Genomic DNA, 19336 nt, shown 5'->3' on the forward strand with positions numbered 1-19336 from the left:
CTACAGCAGTCGCGTATGTATCACACTGTTATAAGACGGCATCTCGAGCCAGGACTCTGGGTTTGCTGCTTGAGTGCATGAATTCATAAACATTAACAGAGTCAGATGACTGTCAGTGTCAGTGTCTGTTGTATAATAACTCAAAAGAAGTTAAACCTCAGTTATGTACTTGAATTTAAGAACGTCAGATTTAGAGTTTATTGATGAATCAAAGGAAAACATTTGTGGATTTGATCTATTCTGATTTAAATGACAGCCTGGTTTTAAAAGCTTGCAGCTTGGTGAAAAAATGTGGTTGCTTTAAATTGCAGCTGTTGTTTAAAAGAATACAATGGAGGTTTTTGGCCTGAGGAGGACCCAGTCCTTGAAGAGTCTTTCTGGGATTCAGGAAAAGTCGTGGGTCAATGCAGTTTCCCCCGGCTGGAAGAGAAAGTCTGTCTCTCAATTGGTGCAACAGTAAGTTCTACTGAGGCACAAACATGTGACATTTACAGTTTATTTACATTATTCACAGGTGCTGGCAATGTTTACTGACTGTGTATTGTCTTCATTCACTCATCTGTTAATATATATTGGTATTAAATTTGTCCTAATAGTTACCAAAGCTGCTCTGACCTAAGGAGTCCTGATAGAGCAGAGCAGAATCTTGAGGTAGGTGTCTACACTTGTGTTTGTTAAATGGAAATACTGCTAAAACTGAAAAACACATAAAAATCAGCTACTCTCTTTAGCTGTCGGAAAGCTGGGTGGATGGCGGATGGAGGAGAGGGGACAGCAGAGAGAATGTGGTCCTCTGGGGCTCAGGAAGGCGCTCTAATCTTTCCAGGAGTCGCTCCATGGAGTTCCTTCCTCAGAAGGAGGCTACGGGCACCAAAGCTCTGTGCGCCCTGTTCGAGTCCAAAGCTACCCTGCAGCAGGGCTTCAGCAGCAGCCCTCGGCTGAACATGGCGTCTGAAACTGACAGTGTCACAGTGAGAGACTACCCTCTGCAGGACAGGAGAAGTCATAACACTCTTCTTAAGGACACAGCTACACAGGTGTGTCAGCTGCCTACTTGAGCATTTACAAGTAGTGTTACAATACAGTGCTGGTCATCCAAATGACACAAGCACGTGATGTGAGCCTGGTTCTGCTAAAGGTTTCTTCCTGTCAAAAGGGAGTTTTTCCTTCCCACTGTCGCCAAGTGCTTGCTCACGGTTGGTCATCTTAATGTTGGGGTTTTCTCTGTATTATTGTAGGGTCTTAAAGCACCTTGAGGTGACTGTTGTTGTGATTTGGTGCTATACAAATAAAAGTGAATTGAATTAAATTGAATTTTGCTGAAACATTAGTCCTATGCTTTGCACTTGGTAGCCTGTTTGACAGTTAGCAATATATTTGATGAAATACAGTATAGGTAGCAATGAAACGCTAGTATTTTCATACTTTTTAAAGGAACCACTCACCTGATATGTTTGCACTTTACATCCAGAACCAGGTAGTTAGTCTGTTTGTGTAAAAAAAAAAAAGAAAAAATCTGGACCAGTTAATAGTGAAGCTTACTAATCCTGCATATCTTTCCTGGCTATGTGTTACATGAGTGACATGAAAGTGACATGAGTGTCATCCAACTCTTAACCCAGCTATCATGGATTTTAAGCTCCCTCTATTTTAAGTCTCGACAGCCCGACTCCACACCCACCAAAATGAGATACAAAACAATCATATATTGTCTGTTATAATTCTCTTGACAACATAATGTGCTGTTTATCCACAGAAAGCCACTCAAGTGGGTGGAAGAAGGGCTGTGAATGGGCTTCCAGAGTTTCATGACAGAGCACGCAGACACTTGCCTGGTGAGCAGTGGTACTTTATTTCATATTTACTACAATCACTGACATCTAGGACGGTTTCCTTGAAGCTTTGAGGTTCATTGTCTTGTAAGGTCGAGTGGACACTTGGACTATGTTCCTGACAGTTCTTTGAAATATGAATGTAGGCACATTCATGTCAAACAACAGTTCTCAAGCATATCAAATGAATCTATATTAGGTTGCCACAGAGCAAACAGTTCAGGATCAAGGCCTAGTATTTAAAGTGTCACCATGTAAATCCTGACCGAGTTTACAAAGCAGTGGCAACCCATGTGGTGTTTGGTGGTGGGAGGAAAAAGTAGCTAAATAAAGACAAGGATGTAGTGTTGTAAATGCATAACTATGTGCCCGGCACTCATGCTTAAGATAGAACTGAGAGTGTCACCACCAGTTCTGACCGTGACGCAGGCCTTGGCCCTCTGAGCCATGCCTGTCCGCGACCCATTACTGATATTGCTTCAGCAATACTGACGTCCTTACCCTGTGATGAACCTGGTATAAGTAAGGAACTACCAGTAATGTTAGCTGTGTTTGTTCCAAAATAAAGCTGAAATATTTGGTAGCGTTTCATAATACAGCCCATGGCTTATGGTGTAATTTCCCAGCGTTCGCCATCTAATTCTGTTGAATTTAGGGTGAGATTTTGTCCTAGTGATACTTAAAGTGTAGGTAGTGTGGAAAAAGAGAGTAAGAATTAGCATTTTAAAAGACTGGACTGAAATCAGGGCAGTTTGGAGGCCAGATCAGTTCCTTTGGATCTGTGTCATGTTCCTTGAGCTGTTCATGAGTACGTTTGGCAGTGCGGGGGTGTACATTGGTCTGTCCAATGGGACACTTGAAGGTGTATGTTGGCCGAAAACACCGTTTAGGTGTGTGAGTGACATCTTCATGAATGCCAGGACCCAAGTAGAACTTACCAAAATAGGACCACTTGTCTGTGTTTTTTCTTTCAATATATTGGCTGCCGAGCACCCACTGACACACATACTATTGGTCCCACCCAGTTCCTGTTATAGCAGGTGACAATGTATCTGTGGAAATGAGGGGTGTCCCAATCCAACAGTGACTAACAGAGGTGATTGACTCAGGCGAGTAGCAGCAGCCAGCCCACCATCCCAAAATAGCTAAAGTCTTCCACTGGGACAGGCACTGATAAAAATCAGCTGTCACCAAGGCCACGGGACTAGAAAGAGTTCAGTCACAGAGAGCACTGAAAGAGGAGACAGGCTCTACTACACATCACACATCACAGGGGTCCTGGGAGTGAACACAGCAGAAATACACAGGGAAACAACGCTGGATGGTGTTTTAGTGAGTATTTATTAACTTTCTTCACATGAGGCCAAATAGCGTGACTGTGCCGCTACAGTAAAATGACAATAGCACTATATAATGACAGAGAAAGGTTTCTGGATGTACATGTTTTGTATTATTGGACTTTATTTTGTCAAATTTCATGCTGTCATTGTTGAGACAAGATGAAGTTGTACTCAAGTGATTTTTTCAACAGCAATCACAAAGTATAGAAAATTCAGAAATTTGCAATTTTGCTCCTGTCTTTTTATGACTGAGCTATAAAGGCAGTGATTTATGAATATAATGCTCTCTTCATTAAGTGTTAAGTGCTCATCAACCGTCAGACCCCATCGGTACGCTATCCCTCAAGTTTCAAACAAATGGTTGAAACTGGAAGTCATATGTTAGACAGTCAGACTGTTTCCTTCTCTATATCTTCAGAAACATTGGAAAATGAAAATCAAATGAAGGGAAAAAAATGAACTCCTAGAAGTAGGCAAATGGTGTAACAGACAGTGCTATATGGGGGATCTGGGACCCTATAATGCAATTTGTCCTTTGGGATGTTGGTTTTCATTACAGTCTATGAATGTAGCTACAATTGCCAACAGCTGATGGAGGTAAAAGGCGGCGGTGGTGGTGAAGAACAAATGCCAGCTGCATTTAACCATCATTTGTACAGCTGCCAGCATCCCAAAATTTCCTCCCATTAGCATGCTGCTAATAGCTCCTCTTCATTCCTGAAGAATTAACCCAGATCAAAGAGATGTCGGCAGACATTGCTCAGAAAACGTTGGAATCACTGAAAAAGGTTTCCAGTTGTGTCATTGAAGCTTAATTTCATTTTCGAGTCTGTAAGAATGAGTCTTTTCATTATTTCCTCTGTCGAGACAAGCTTGCGTGGATGTTTGTGAACACACGTCGATGATGAGTGACAGTTGACCTCTCGGTTTACTGGGTGAGGACTTTCATGGGGGGGGGGCATGGCAGTCGGTTGCATGATTCTGTCTGCTCACCCATCTGTGAAAATGCTTTAAGTCCAGACTCGTGAGAGGCGCCGGCTCGCCAGGCCATCCTTTTGTCCCGTCAGGGCTTAGTGCGTGAAAAGGGAGGTGTGTTTAAATCTGGCCATTAGTTACAGCTGGATGGCCTGTGCAGCATACTGTGCTGTTGACCTCTGAACATATTTTTCATGATGCTGCTGTTGAATTTTTTTCTAAACTCATTATATTTACTTAACTCCAGCTGAGGAACAAATTCCAGCTAATACAGTCTGATTGCAGGGTGTTTTTTTTGCATAAACAAAAATCAGTTTCAGAACACATGCATGTGGTTTACTGGGCTGGGCTGTCGCATTCTTTTGGTCAGGTGTTGATGGTTTGATGGGAGAGAGCCCATTCAAACAATGTGCAAACAATCTGTGTCCCTCAAGCTGAGCTAGCAGTTGCTGTTTTTTCTTCTTCTTGGGTGTCATGGTCAATCCGTGGAATGCATTTTGATGATAGACCTGTGCAGCAGGGAGTGCTGCGTGGGCCTATTTATCTACCGGGATCAAAGCTCGTAATCTGACTTGTTTGTTACAATATCTCTCTTTACTAAAACATATGCTGTTTCATAGCATAATGCATGTGAACTAGAATCCATGAGGTAACAGGAAGCTACAACAGTGATAAGACAGATTCCACCATAACTAAAAATACCCAGACACGGCGTTATCATTCAACTTGTTGCTGACACTGGACACGCACGGCTTTGCTTATTTTAGCATACAGCAGTATCCTGTTGTTCCACTTTTATGCATGTGTGTGCCACTAGGTTTAAACTAGAAATCCCAACACTCCAGATGTTTTATTGGGCAAATCTAATAAAGAAGTTAACATTAATTTGATGTCGCATCTTGCTCTTGCAGAGGACAAATACAGCTCTTCACTGACTAAAGGGGGCACCCCAACAAGACAAACCAGAGACAGAACATCTACTTCCTTCTCAGTGAGAGACAGATCAACTCTCTATCTGTCAAGAACAGCAGCCACTGACACCACAGGAGGCCCAACACAACCAGTGAGTTCCTGACATGCTTCTCATTCCTCCCCACAAAGTGAGGTCAAAGGCTTCAATGGGGAATTTTCTGTGTGCTAGGTCACAACAGGAGCGCCTCAACACTTTAGTGCATGTTTGAAATGTGTTGAACACAGTGCTAACGTATATATGTAACAAATAATAAGGTTCTGTGTGATTCAAACTGATTTAAATCACTCTTTGCTTTTGTTTAACAGGAATTCATTGGTACACTAGGAAAAGGGGCTAAAAACAGTAAGGTACAGTATACGTCATTTAGAAACCTTAACAGGAGAATGTGGTTTCTCAGTATTGTGTGCTGTGCATCTAAGTCTTTGCTTCCACCATCAAACACACAGTAAACCTACAGGCTCACATTAAATGCAACATTCAGGATGTTACTTTTTCACAAAGGGTCAGGTATGTTTAAATCATTTAGATAATTTACTTTTGTTTACATTTTTCTGGTTTGTAATTAATTGTAGTTGTATGTAGTTATGTTGTTATGTAGGTATGTTATGTTGAAAAACTGAGAATGACCACAAGGTGGTGCCTCCATCCTTTCTGTTGAGCTGAGCTCCAGCACAGAATTGAACACAGACACAGAGTATCTCCATCAGAATAGTACAAGATCAAGGGTAATCATTAAGCAGTGTTGACCTTATTCTGCTGCTGAGAATAAATAATAATTATATTAATAATGTATTACTGAGGTGACCTGGCACCTTTATGAGCTAATAAGATTCATACCAGTGAGTTGCTGGTTCTCCATGGACACCAACAACTCAAAATCTAGCTTTTGTTATTTCTTCTGAATGTTTATTTTGGGATTGAAAGTGAATCATCTCTATTAGGTGCTTTTGTATTCCGTTTTTTTGTTTTTGTTTTCCCGTTTCAACAAGCGTCTCTATCAGTGCATGTGGCATATCTCTGTGAACATATCAACAGTAGCTGGTTGACTGATGGCAGCCTGTCCGAAATGTAACAATGCCCAACCCTAGTTTACACTGCAACAATGTAGCCAGAAAAAAAACTTAATGCAGATTTAAATTTTCACTTTTTTCACCTAAAAAACAACTAGCCACACTAGCAGCCTCGGCGGGGTGTATGTGTGATATTTGCCTACTAACAGCTGTGAAGTGTTTTTGGTAACCCTGGTGTGACTGAGGATGGTTTGGGTTGAAAAAGCATAAAAGAAGTGAAGCAAGCATAAAAGAAGGTAAAGTATGGCTTTCCTTGCTATGCATGTCATTCTAATATTTGCATGTATTTTTTTAATGCTCTTTTTGTCGACTAGATCACTAGATCCTGATAATATTCTTGAATTTCTTTTATTGTTTCAAGATGGCTGACCAGACCAGAAAAGTCACAGTTTTACAATCATCTCCTGAAGAAGATGACTTGCCCCTCCCCCCACCTCCCCCTGTACCACCTAGACCTCTCAACTATGAAGGGCCTTCATTGTTAAGTAGCCTTCCCCTGCCTCCACCTAAAGAAACCTTCTCCACATTCTACCAGCAACGGCAGAAAAATGAGCTGAAGAGGCTCTTTAAACACATCCACCCAGACTTACGGGCAAGTCTTGATGACGCAGTGGATGATGAGATCATGAAGGCAGTGCAGTCAGAAAACACTGAGGCAGCAGATGCAGCTTATCAGGGGGAAGTGCAATCCATGAGGTGGATCTTTGAGAACTGGACTCTGGACAGTATTGGAGATCCTCATTCAACCAAAAAGCTGATGGATAATGAGGAGTTAAAGGGTGGAGATGTAAGAAGCACCTCCTCGATGTTTGAACATATTGACAGCACCCAATTACAGTCTGCCAAAAGGCAGATTTCTGTCAGGGGGGATGTGAGAACATCAATGTGGTTGTTTGAGACCCAGCCCTTGGATTCCTTAAATAGATCCGTAAATGAAGAGGGTGAACTAGTTGAGGCAGTGCTGAAAGAACCTGTACAGCCTGGGGATGTAAGAGGGACTCGTCTGCTTTTTGAGTCTAAAGCACTGAGTGACTTGGGGCGCTGCAACTCTATTGAAGATTATAGTTTCCTGAAACTGAGGTCTGAGCTTCAGGAGCTGAAAGGTGATGTCCAAAAGACCGTGAAACTGTTTCAGGCAGAACCTTGCTGTGCTATCAGAGACAACAGTGGCAATATACACGAGATTAAATCCATCTGCAGGGAGGAGATCGACAGTAGTGGTGTTTGCACTGCCCGCTGGCTTTTTGAAACCCAGCCTTTGGACCTGATCAGTAAGGGAACTGATGTCGTGAAAATAATTCGGGGCATATCGCTAGAGGAGGGTCAACGAGGAGGTGTTGACCGGAAGAGGTGGATGTTTGAAACTGAGTCATTTGACAGAATACCTGAGGTTGTAGGAGAGAACACATTTGAAGGAGCCATAGCTGAGTGCACAGGAGAGGTTGATGTCATCAACAAGAAGAAATTCTTTGAAATGAGACCACTGGCAGCAGGAAACATGGCAGAAATGTCTTTGGAAAAGGGAGACGTGATTGGGGGAGATGTCAAGACCTCCCTTTGGCTGTTTGAAACGCAGCCCATGGAGACGCTTAGTGATAGCTATGAAGTCGGGAGCCTGAAGAAAATTACCCTTTCAGCTGAAGAACAAGGTGAAGTAAAAGACAAAAAACAGTTATTTGAAAGCTGCAGCATTCAAAAGAGCACTTCATTAAAAGAACAAGTGATTGAAAAAGGTGACGTGAAGGGATTCAAAGAACTTTTTGAAAAAATTCCTTTGAGCAAAATCGCTTCTTCTGGGGAGAAGATTACCGAGATCGAAGAGTCTATTGCAGTTGGAAATGTAAAAGGTAACAGAGAAATATTTGAAACAACTCCATTATATGCAATAAAAGACAGCTCTGGAAACCTTCATAAGGTTACAACAGTCAGCCGAGAGGAATTCACTCAAGGGAAAGTCAAAAACTACAAGTGGATGTTTGAGACGAAGCCGTTAGACCAACTGGTAGAAGGAAAAGCAAATGTGGAGGTAATCAAAGGCATCACAAGACAGGAAGACAACACAGGTGATGTCAAAATGGCAAAGTGGCTTTTTGAAACACAGACAATTGATGGGATTCATTCAAAGTTCAATCAGACAAAGCAAAACTCTTCTTTGGAGGAGGAACCGCATAAAGGTGACGTGAAGACCTGTAAATGGTTGTTTGAAACACAGCCAATGGACATTTTGTATGACAAATCCGAAAAAGCAAAAGATAAAGAAGCCATTGAAGATACCAATGTCAAGTCCATTACATGGCTTTTTGAGTCACAGCCTCTAGATAGCATCAAAGATGGGGAAAAGTACAATTTGAAGCTATGCAGCACCATACGAGATTCAGTCCAATCAGAGGTTGGTGTTCAAACTGTGAAACATCTTTTTGAAACAGAGGCCTTGGACAGAATAAGAAAGGATACAAATTCAGACCAAAATCTGAGATGTGTCAGCCAAGTGAACTTTCAGTCAGGGGAAGTTTCGCGAGTCAAAGAACTCTTTGAATCCCAGTCTCTTGACGAAATAGGATCAGAAATCATGGCAGCATCTGATCAGCAGAACCAAGGCGAACAAATCGAGAAAGGTTCTGTAAATAAATTTACTTGGATGTTTGAGAACTGCCCCATGAGCCAGATCAACAAGGACAACAATGACACAAATACGCCAAGGGTTGAGAGTATTGAAAGTGGTGATGTCCAGAAACAAAAGTTTATATTTGAAACATCGTCACTGGATAAAATTCACGATGAACCCGTTGAGCAGAATTGGGTCAATGTGGAGCAGCCTGAGAGCAATATAGACGTGAAGTCAAGCACTATGATGTTTGAGTCCCTGCCACTGTATGCCATCAGAGACAAAGAGGGCCAGTTTCATGAAGTTACAACTCTAAAAAAGGAAGAGGTAATGAGTGGTGACGTAAGAGGAGCAAGGTGGATGTTTGAGACAAAACCACTCGATGCCATCAAGGCGGAGAATGAAGTTTACGTCATACGAGCTGTCACCCAGGAGGACGTCAAGAAAGGAGACGTTAAATCAGCCAGGTGGAAATTTGAGACACAACCTCTTGACTCCCTTACGAGTCGAGATGAGCTCTCAGTCAGGGTGACTGAAGACTTTGGAAACAGTAACGTGCAGCTGAATAAACAGTTATTTGAATCTGAGCAGCAGTGCAAGAAGTTTGTGAGAATGGTTAGTGTCACTGATGTGCAGCGTGGCGATGTCAGGACCTCCACCTGGCTCTTTGAGAATCAAACAATTGACAGCCTGAAAGGGGAGCCTGAGGAGCAGGGTCCAGTAAAAGCAGTCCACAGGGAAGATAGCCAGAAGGGAGATGTGAAACGCTGCACCTGGCTCTTTGAATCGCAGCCCCTGGACAAAATTAAGGAGCCAGAAGAAACCTCAGTGCAAAGTGCTAAAGATATCCCAAAAGCTGATGTGAAGTGCACCACCTGGCTCTTTGAGACCACTCCACTAGACAAAATCACCGCCAACAGTTTGGCTGATACCCTTTCGTATTTGAATGAAAATGCTTTTGTTCACTCAAGCGGCATCATAATAGAGGCAGATGGCAGCAGAAATGTTAACATGGCAAAATATATGTTTGAAAACAAAGAAGGGGTGCAGATTGAGAAAGAGGATGTTGTTGAGGGTAACATCAGGAACATCATGCTACAGCTCTTGGTCAGACCGACTCTCAAACCACAAGTAACTCTTCTGAGAGAAACTGAAAAAGGTAAAGTTAACATAACAGTAGTCGAGCTTCCAGTCTCCCAGGCGACTGGCACAGTCAACATCGAACACGATCAAAGACTACAAAACATTGCCCAGGTAATTGATGACTTGCTCATTCCACAAAATAATTTGAAAAAGGGAATCATAATGCAAGAGACTGCAGCGGGACAAGCAGAGATGTCCGTTTATTCACTCATCTGCAATTACGAAATCAAAACTGAGAGTCTGGTTACAGAGAGGGGAGATGTTAAGTCTACAATTGGAAATTTGTTAGCTACTGCCAGTAGTCAGAGGATAGCAGCGTCGTGCAGAGTGGACGAAACAGAGAAGGGAAATGTGAATTTGTACAAAAGCTGCATTGAAAAGGGAGATCTGCATTACCTCAAAAGTCTTCACACCGAGGCATCTGAAGACGAAGCTGATCAGAGTCTTCTGACTAAGGAACAGATTGAAACAGTTCAGGGGGGTGTGAGGGAAGCAAAGAGAAGCCTCTATCAGCAAAAAGAACAGGCAGAACGATCAATTTCTGATGTTTTACCAGGGGACGTAAAGAACACCAAAAAGGTTTTTTCATCAGAGTGCTCTGTCAGTGTTGACAGCTGTGTACCAAAGGAGGAAATTGTCCCTGGAGATGTCAAGGCAACAATGCAATCATTAGAACGTGCAAAGCAACAGAGCATGTGTGTGGAGCGGGAGGTCATTACACCAGGAACTATTTATGACATGGACCTGTCAGCTCAAGGTCCTGAAAGCGAAGGAAACCAAGCACAAAAAGAAGTCATTATATCTGGAGACGTAAAAGCAGCTAAAAGGTCTCTTGAAATGGCAAAGCAGCAAAGCATGCAAGTAGAGCGGGAAGTCATCATTCCTGGAAAAATATACAACTTGAATATGTCCGCACAAGAGGAAAGCTCATCAACAGTGGCACAATCAACATGTTCGTCCTCCTCAAGATGCCAGCAAATCAGGACTTCTCCGAAGGTCAGTGATACAGAGAAAGCTCAGGAAAGCCATATCTCCTTTGAGGCTTGTCAACAGAGTGCAGCTATAGACAGTAATAGTGCCCCAGAATCACTGCCACCTTTTGTAAGTTGCGAGTTTAATAGTCAGACAACTGAAGATGAGACAGATCAAGTTATCAGAGGAGATGTGAAAGCAGCTATTAGAGCTCTGCAGAGTGCAGCGACAGAGCAGAAGCTCCTAGATAAGGAAAATATTATAAGCGGTAATGTGCAGTTGGCTCTCAAATCTCTTGAGAAGTCTAGCGTAAATGTATCCAAAGGAGACTATAAAGCTGCCATGATATACAGAAATTCAGGCAGGGCTTGTTCAGAGAGGAGCAAGACTGTTCACAAGCAGTGTGTTGTGGTGCCTGTGCCTCGATCTGACGCAAAATTATCTCCTTCAATTTCAGTAACCTGTGAAGGACAACCATCTATTACAACACAGAATTCAGCTCCCAACCCTGTAGCAAACGGAACCTCTAAATCACCCCGCTCTGAAAGGCCAAGTCCACCTCCACTGCCTCAAAAGACTGAGAAACCACAGGAGCAGAAGCCAGCTTTACCACCAAAGCCACAATGGATAAAATCTGTAGCTGTGGAAGAACCAAATACATCACCTAACAAAGTTTCCTGTCCTGTTAAAGAAAATACAAAAAGTGTAGTAATTCGTCCAAAACAAAGCCAGTTGTTTTGCTCTGTGGGTAGCCAAGAAACTACAACACATGGAAATCTCAGTAAACAATGCTCACATGAAACATACCAACAACAAAAATGTTTTAGTGAAGAAATGCAAGTCTCAAATCAAGCAAATGTATATCTGCCAATCAAGCCAAAGGTTCAGGAAAGCAGCAAGAAACAGGAAGCAGCACAACTCACAGAGAGGAAATCAGACTGCAAAATGACCATGTCAAACAGCAGTGAAGTGAAAACAGAGAAAAATGTGAAACAGAAAATCAATGCAGCTGAGGAGATACAGATACATATGAGGGGTTATGAAGATGGTGAGCATGAAATCAACACAAGCTTGAAGGCAGCACTAAATAACTTTGAAGGAAAGGACAGAGACACTTCCAAGAAGGCAGCAATCACAGATGATAACGGTAGAGGTCATAAAAAGACAGAAAAAACTTCTGTTCAAGAATACAAATCAAATCTCAAACCTCAAGAAAAACAGCACGAGCCCGGACTGCAGACATCAGTCACTACAAGCCATGTGCAGGAAAACAACCCGGACCAAAAGCAACCAACATTTGAGGATAAAGTTGTTTTAAGAGAGAAGAAGGCAAGAGAGACAGAGGATGAAAGACGACAAAGGCTCTCTGTACACATGGAAGACATCGTAAAAGGAAATGTAAAGGCAGCCATGGAAATCTTTGAAAACTTTAGGAAAAGAGAGGAACTCAAGGGGATCCTGTCTCAAGTGCAAGAAATCGAGGGAGAGGCCAGCAGTGTAGATGACACTTCACTGAATACATTATACCAGAATGTCCCTACTTGGATGGGTACATCAAGGAGAAACGCTAAGCAAAGTAAAATAGAGGGAAAGAAAGTTGAAGCAGAAACCCAGGATGATGATCTGGAAAGCATCTCCTCAGTTGAGACGGCATTTGAAGATCTGGAAAAAGCAAGCAAGGAAATAATGAACCTGAAGGAACAGACTTTAGCAAAGCTGCTTGAAATCGAAGAGACGATTAAAAAGGCTCTGTACTCCGTGTCTAATCTGAAATCTGAGGCCGACATTGCAGGGTTGTCGGGGCTGTTCGATGAGTCTTTGAAATCTGAGCAAAACTTTCAACCTGCCAACAACATCAGGAAGATAAGCATTGTTTCAAGCAAGGCCAAATCAGGTCAGACAAAAGAGACAAGCGATGTAAATCTCCAGACAGATTTGGATTCAAGTCTTTCCAAAGAGGAAGTGTCAAGAAAAGGGCACAATAAGCCCCTTATTAGACAGTCTTCCTCTCAGTCTTCACCATCATTCATCTCCATTCACTCAGCTGCCAGAAAACCAAGTGATCAACCAAAGCCAACCATGTCAACATTTAAACCAAAAACTAATAGCTGCTCTGACAGTTGTCAAAATGTGAAGAGCGATCTGGAGTCCGCAGCTGCCAAGTCTTCAAAAAATGGCCCACAGCGCAAGGTCAGTGTTCTTGAAGTGCAAACCGCAGAGCAACCCGCAGGAATAATTGGCACGAAGACTGTCAGTGAAACTTATGAAGAGAGCGACAGCTTTGGCAATGTATTTGTTTCCTCCAGGACTTCAACATTCGTCACCAAACAGTCTGACAGTAAAACATCGGCCCTGTTTGAAATTAGTCCAACCAGATACGAAGTCGTGACATCCCCACTGATGCGAAGATCCGGACGCTTTTTTGAAGATAAAGTGTCGAGGAGCACCAAGGACGACGGGACAGTATTTGTAACATTCGGCCCACCAAAGAAAACGCACTGAACGAGCCACTTATTAGTGCGTTCCACGGTCCTTTAACTTTAGGAAAGCAGTTTTATTTACGTGTGTTTTCATCCCATTTTTGTTATTTTAGTGAAACTGTTTTGTTAGTCTTTAAACTGAGCTCATGAAATCATGAAAATGTTACCTTTAAAAACTTTTTGTCTTATAGATTTTATACTGTAACCACATGATAAAGTGTTAGGATCTTTTAACAAGGCTAAACACAAAGTTAGCACTGTTTATTCTTCTGTTTTAAACAACTGTCAAATAAATGACAGGTTAGAAGATGTGACTGTTATCTGTGATTTTTCTTTATTCTCATTCCTTGAATTATAAATATAACAAATGACCACAGAGCAGCCATATCATTATCACCAACCACTGATGCTACTTTTCAGCACACTATAAGTAGATTAGCTCACACACAGAATTTACAATAACTCAAATCCGTGTATATCGACTTTGCTTGGCCCGAAATCAAAGTGATGATAATAAAATGTAGAATCTCTAAAGTTAAATGTCCCTGCTGATTTGGGATCTTGTCTTGGTGGAGATGCCAGGCAAAATGCAATTCAGTAATGACATTTTTTTTTAAAGGGGTCAAAAGAAAATCAAGCAAAAACTTAAATTAATCCAAAATCTTTGTGTAGCTGAGACATGGCTTGATTATTCTACAACTCTTAATTTGTTGTTTAAATATTTTGCCCAGCAAAATTGTCACTTAACTGTATATAAACAGAGATGAAATGGCGCAGCCACGTCGCCTTGCTGCTGAGATTACGGCAATGGAAAATGTTCCCGTGGCTCCCAAAGCCCATTAACCTGTAAACCACAAATATAAAATTGACTCCTTTTTAAAAATCCAGTGGTATTTAGTTTGAATGAATATCCAATCTCTAGGCTAATATATGAAACAGCAGTACATTGGTGCACAACCAATAATTCACACAATACTCCTAAGTTACTTAAGTAAATTCTGCAAAGAGTATTTCTTCACCAAATTACTTCATAAATTGCTTTTTAAATGAAACCTGGAGTCAGATGTTGCACAGTTGTAATGATGATGAGAAATCACACCTCCGCTATACTTTTTAAAATGTCAGTTTCTGTTTTGGTCACGTTTTCTCTACTTTTGCCTGCAGCTATCCCCAGACCTTCATTTCAAAATACCTCTCTTTTCTTCTTTTGAGTTTATAAGTTGAATACCTCATAAATGTGACATTATCTAGTTATGTAACTGCTAAATACCAGGAATCAAACTTGTCATGCGACATTAGGAGTACACCTTAAAACATCTTAGATGTGAGTTGTAAGCAGTGTTGGGAAGGTTACTTTTAAAATGTATTCCATTACAGATTACAGATTACATGCCCCAAAATGTATTCTGTAACGTATTCCGTTACGTTACTCAATGAGAGTAACGTATTCTGAATACTTTGGATTACTTAATATATTATCATGCTGTTTACAACTACATGAATGTACTATTGTTGTGATTTATTACTGTTACTGAAGGTCCGCGGCTCCGCGGTACAGCAGTCCATTCTCCCTGCAGCACGGACTACACTGCCCATGATGCTACATTCTTTAGAGCTATACCGGTAGCATTCTGCCTATTAGCTTAGCACAACAACAACAAAAAGGCCTCTCTCACCCAGGAAACACACAGTCGCAGAGAGAGCGTCACCCTGTAACCATGGCAACCGTAACGCTGCCGCCTGGAACAACAGAGCATAGCTGTCAAACAAAACCCAAACAGTCCTGACCCGCAACAATATGAAACAGGGAAGTACCGCCGTGTAATCCATTTATTTCAACAAAGTAACTGTATTCTAAATACCACCTTTTTAAACGGTAACTGTAACGGAATACAGTTACTCATATTTTGTATTTTAAATACGTAACGGCGGTACATGTATTCCGTTACTCCCCAACACTGGTTGTAAGTAGTTCCTGTGTGTTTCTTCTAACTTATTATTTTAAAAAAGTACACATAATTGTAGATCATAGATCTCTCCACTACAGGTGGCTGCATTTGTAAAACATTACAGAAAAGATCCTGTCTTGTCAAACCTACAAGACAAATTAACCTTAAACTAAGTTTGTTTTCATCATCGTAGTTCCAGCTGCCTGCCAAGGAAATGTGTTCTGCCTGTTTGACACCAGTCTACCCAATGGAGAAAATGGTGGCTAATAAACTTATTCTGCACTACAACTGTTTCTGCTGTAAACACTGCAAGAAGAAGCTCAGGTGAGATGTTAGAACAAAATTATAGAAATTGGAATATTTATCATATAGAACCCAATCAAAACGACCAAGATGAAAAGATTTAGTATTTGCATTAATAAATGAAATAAATCCTCAATATCAATGAATAAATCATTCACACAAGCTGATCTAGCACAACAAATCAATAATGTGAGAGAAATAAAATTAGATCTGATTTTATATTTGGGCTTTTTCATTTCATTGCAGCGCACACAACTATTCGTCTCTTTATGGCGAATTCTACTGCATTTCTCACTACAATCAGCTTTTTAAAAGAAAAGGAAATTATGACGAGGGCTTCGGTCACAAGCAACACAAAGACCGCTGGCTTGGTAAAAATAAAGGAACAGATGAGCCAGATGCGAAGCCCACTCCCAAAATGTCAAAGAACAAGTTAAACATTTCTAATGGCTGCAGAGAAGCTTCTGCTGAAGCGTTTGCCACAAAGTCATCCCTGAGAGCGTCGGGAGATAAAAGTGTTGCTGATGTTAAAGGTAAACTAAAAATGAGCTGGCCACCAGAGAAGAAGAATTCTCCGCAGCGAACATATGAACCAGCTCTGAAAAATAAAATCTCTGACATCAGCAGAGCAGGTGCAGTTAGCATGAGCTTTTCAGAGCATTGGAAAAGCGACCGGATCAGTAACAGAGAAGGACTGAGAGATAAGAGGGGGAAGGAACAGTCTACAACAGCAAGCTTTATCTCAGCTGAGAAGTTTCCCTCAGAGAAAACAAAACCAGTCAGTCCTTTCCAAACTAACCACTCAGAAACGAGAATTTCTGTCACGAATCAAAAAACAGTTCACACAAATGTGGCCCCCACCACAGAAGCAAACCACAGCCCAGTGACCAACAAGCTGGACACTTCTCCAAATAAAGCTCGGAAATCTGTAAGGTTTGCCCCAAATATTGATGTCGCTCGATACGACGGATCCTCTCAGCTGAGCTCAGGTACAGAAAATGAAATGGTCGCAGATCAGTCTGAACAAATAAATAAAACCAATGATGGAACAGACGTGAGTGAAAACACTATACTTGACGATTTGGCATCTGAATCCAGCGAAGAAAATAGAAAAAGTGAGATGTACCTTGAAGTCCCTGAATATAAGCACCGTGAAGAAACAGCCAATATGTCAAACCAAGAGCATGATGCGAACGTAGGGAACAGTCCGCAGAATGATATTGCAACTCTGAACGGGGATGTGCAGAAGGTTAATGACTCACTCAACACCCAAAGTCTTACTGAAGCTTTCACTTCAACTCAAGACATCATGACACAAAAAGAGTCTTCTGAGAAACTGGATGTCAGTCCAGGAAACCCTGTTAGCGAGCATGAATCAGAAAATGCTGACACAACACAAAGTCCTGCAGGACCCGTGAATGGAGAGGAAGTCAGCCTTGAAAAAAGTAAAAATCAGCCTGAAAAGGTTCATGTGACTACTGGACAAGAAGAAGGTGGTGATCAGAAGAAGCCTGTTGGGAGAACAAATTCTCTGAAAGGCTCTGACAAACAGGCTGAAAAGGCCAAAGGCAAACTGGGATCCTGGTCCAAAGGAAAGAGCCCCTTGTCAAAACTCTTCACATCGAGTGGAAATGACAAAACAAACAAAGCAGAACAAAAGGATGCCAGGAAAGCAGATGTCAAACCTAGCAGTGGACTCTTAGGAAGGCTACTTCAGTCATCCTCAGAGAAGGCTGAGGACGTCACAAAATCAGCTGCTCAGGACAAGCGAAGGGATGAAACTCATGTTGATGACAAAAACACAGAGAATGAAAAAGGCTCTGTTACAAAAGATGCACAAAAAGAAGAAGACCCATCTAAAGTCCCTCCTCAAGAACAAGCGCTTCAGAGCGACATCACGGACAAGTTACAGTCCCCTGAGCCTGATGCACTTAATAATGACTGTAGATCTTCAGAACCTTCCAGCCTGTCCATGATAAGTAGTGAGACAGGTGATGATTTAACATCCATAGCGCAAACGGATGCAATTCTAACTGATGATCAAGAATCTCATTTACAGAGCAGTGAGGCTACAAACCTGCCTGTCTCTGATCTGGAAATAGAGTCTAAAGATCTTGACCCTGCAGCACAATTACTGAGCACACCGCATGGGCAATCAAACAGTGAGTTAATACCTGAGAAAGGTGATGATGCATTAAATGACGTTTTTGGAGATAGTGTCACGTCACCCTTTGCTGACCCACTGGCCACAGAGATAAAAACAGATGAATCTGCCCAACAGCTGAACAAACATGACCCACCAGTTGAAGGAGGAGGGAGCTTGAGCAGTGGAATGCTTTTTGATCTCAACCACAACGGTGCACAAGATTCCTCTGATTTCTTTGGTCTGCCTGACACCCCCAGCACATTTTCAACTTCTATTACTGACACAGCTTTTCTTGAACCTGCTTCTACTCAAAGCTCCAGCCTGGTTGACTCTGGACCAATATCATCTGAAAATGAAGCAATCATTGGCATGTCAGATCAACTCACCATCCCTGACTCAACACCTATAAGCCAAGATGTTAGTCAACCCTTGGATCCTTTTGGCAGTGAGAAGCAGACAAGTGAACAGGGCTTTGACATATTCAGCTCTAATGATGATCTCTTCAATCAGCCTCCTCCTGTTAATGTGCTCGATCATGGAGGAACTGCTTTCCCTGATGACATCTTTGGAAGCAGCAATGTCTCAAACAGTGCAGATGTGTTTACAGGTCTACCAAGCGGTCAGGCTGCTCAGAGTTCACTGAATGATTTGTTTGGCTCTGAAGCATCCTCTGTCGTTGCACCTTCAGCTCAGATGGACCTTTTTGCTGATGACATTTTTGGATCAGAAGCACAACTACTGCCAGTGTCTGAGCCAGGTGGTGCAAATGTATTAGCTGATAGCTTGTTAGCATCTGAAGAAAACAATACTGAGCAAAAATCAGAGAACAGTAGCTGGATGGATGATTTGTTGGGTTAAAGAGATGACTGTTATAATAACTCCAGCTCAGCCTACCTTTGCATATGTGGATGTCTTACTTTGTCTCTCTTCAGCATTGGGTGCCACCCTTTTATGGAGCTGGTGGTACTTGGCATTCAGGCCAGAACAATTAAGCTCAGGGAGAGGAGGGTGTTCAGATCGGTTAACCTGTTTCAACTTATTCTTTTGTTGAGTGATTTTAATTTGCTCTAACGACTACCACCGCTACTACTAATAGAAATAAAATAAACACTTTTTCACACACATGTATTTAATTAAGCACTTGACGATTAAAAAAAATAAAAAGTTGCATTTTATTCAGAAAACTGCATCAAATATTGTAAAAGTTAAAATTTTATGGTAAATAGCACATCTTCACATTACATCTGCAAAATGAATGCATTTTATTACATTTTACAAGGGCAAAAACTACATTTAATGAATAAATTGATGTGCAGTGACATGTTTTATTAATAAATACTGTATGAAAAGTATAATATAACATTTGAAGAAGATTGTAGAATGTGAAGTAGATGAGATTTTCTGTTGTCTGTAGTGAGTGTTGTCAATATGCTAATGTGAAAATTTAATTCTGAATTATTAAAATTAATAAAACAACCTTTTTAATGTTTTCTCAGGATGACACTTAAATGCAATGTGATTCATTAATAAATGTAAATAACCTAAAAA

At 41.4% G+C, this 19336-nt stretch overlaps 2 protein-coding genes across 2 annotated transcripts; both read left to right on the top strand.

Annotated features, from left to right (window-relative positions):
• The first annotated feature begins 299 nt into the window (after positions 1–299).
• On the top strand, positions 300–13697 carry xirp1 (xin actin binding repeat containing 1). Its single transcript, XM_085141889.1, has 7 exons — positions 300–456; positions 597–651; positions 732–1037; positions 1757–1835; positions 5059–5210; positions 5426–5467; positions 6552–13697. Exons 1-7 carry the CDS (start codon positions 332–334, stop codon positions 13410–13412), a joined length of 7620 nt encoding a protein of 2539 aa, XP_084998015.1. The 5' UTR covers positions 300–331; the 3' UTR covers positions 13413–13697.
• A 1239-nt stretch (positions 13698–14936) lies between these two features.
• On the top strand, positions 14937–19336 carry LOC146498286 (uncharacterized). The gene is made up of 2 exons (XM_085141890.1): positions 14937–15663; positions 15889–19336. The coding sequence occupies exons 1-2, from the start codon at positions 15554–15556 to the stop codon at positions 18644–18646; spliced, it is 2868 nt and encodes a 955-aa protein (XP_084998016.1). The 5' UTR covers positions 14937–15553; the 3' UTR covers positions 18647–19336.

The sequence above is a fragment of the Neolamprologus multifasciatus genome, chromosome 18 (genome assembly GCF_963576455.1).
Source record: "Neolamprologus multifasciatus chromosome 18, fNeoMul1.2, whole genome shotgun sequence".
NCBI lineage: Eukaryota > Metazoa > Chordata > Actinopteri > Cichliformes > Cichlidae > Neolamprologus > Neolamprologus multifasciatus.

Coding starts and splice junctions, on each gene's coding strand:
- xirp1 (XM_085141889.1), top strand. CDS start 332: ATGGAGGTTTTTGGCCTGAGGAGGACCCAGTCCTTGAAGAGTCTTTCT. Junction 1,038..1,756: donor TTAAGGACACAGCTACACAG/GTGTGTCAGCTG, acceptor GTTTATCCACAG/AAAGCCACTCAAGTGGGTGG. Junction 5,468..6,551: donor AAGGGGCTAAAAACAGTAAG/GTACAGTATACG, acceptor TATTGTTTCAAG/ATGGCTGACCAGACCAGAAA.
- LOC146498286 (XM_085141890.1), top strand. CDS start 15,554: ATGTGTTCTGCCTGTTTGACACCAGTCTACCCAATGGAGAAAATGGTG. Junction 15,664..15,888: donor CACTGCAAGAAGAAGCTCAG/GTGAGATGTTAG, acceptor ATTTCATTGCAG/CGCACACAACTATTCGTCTC.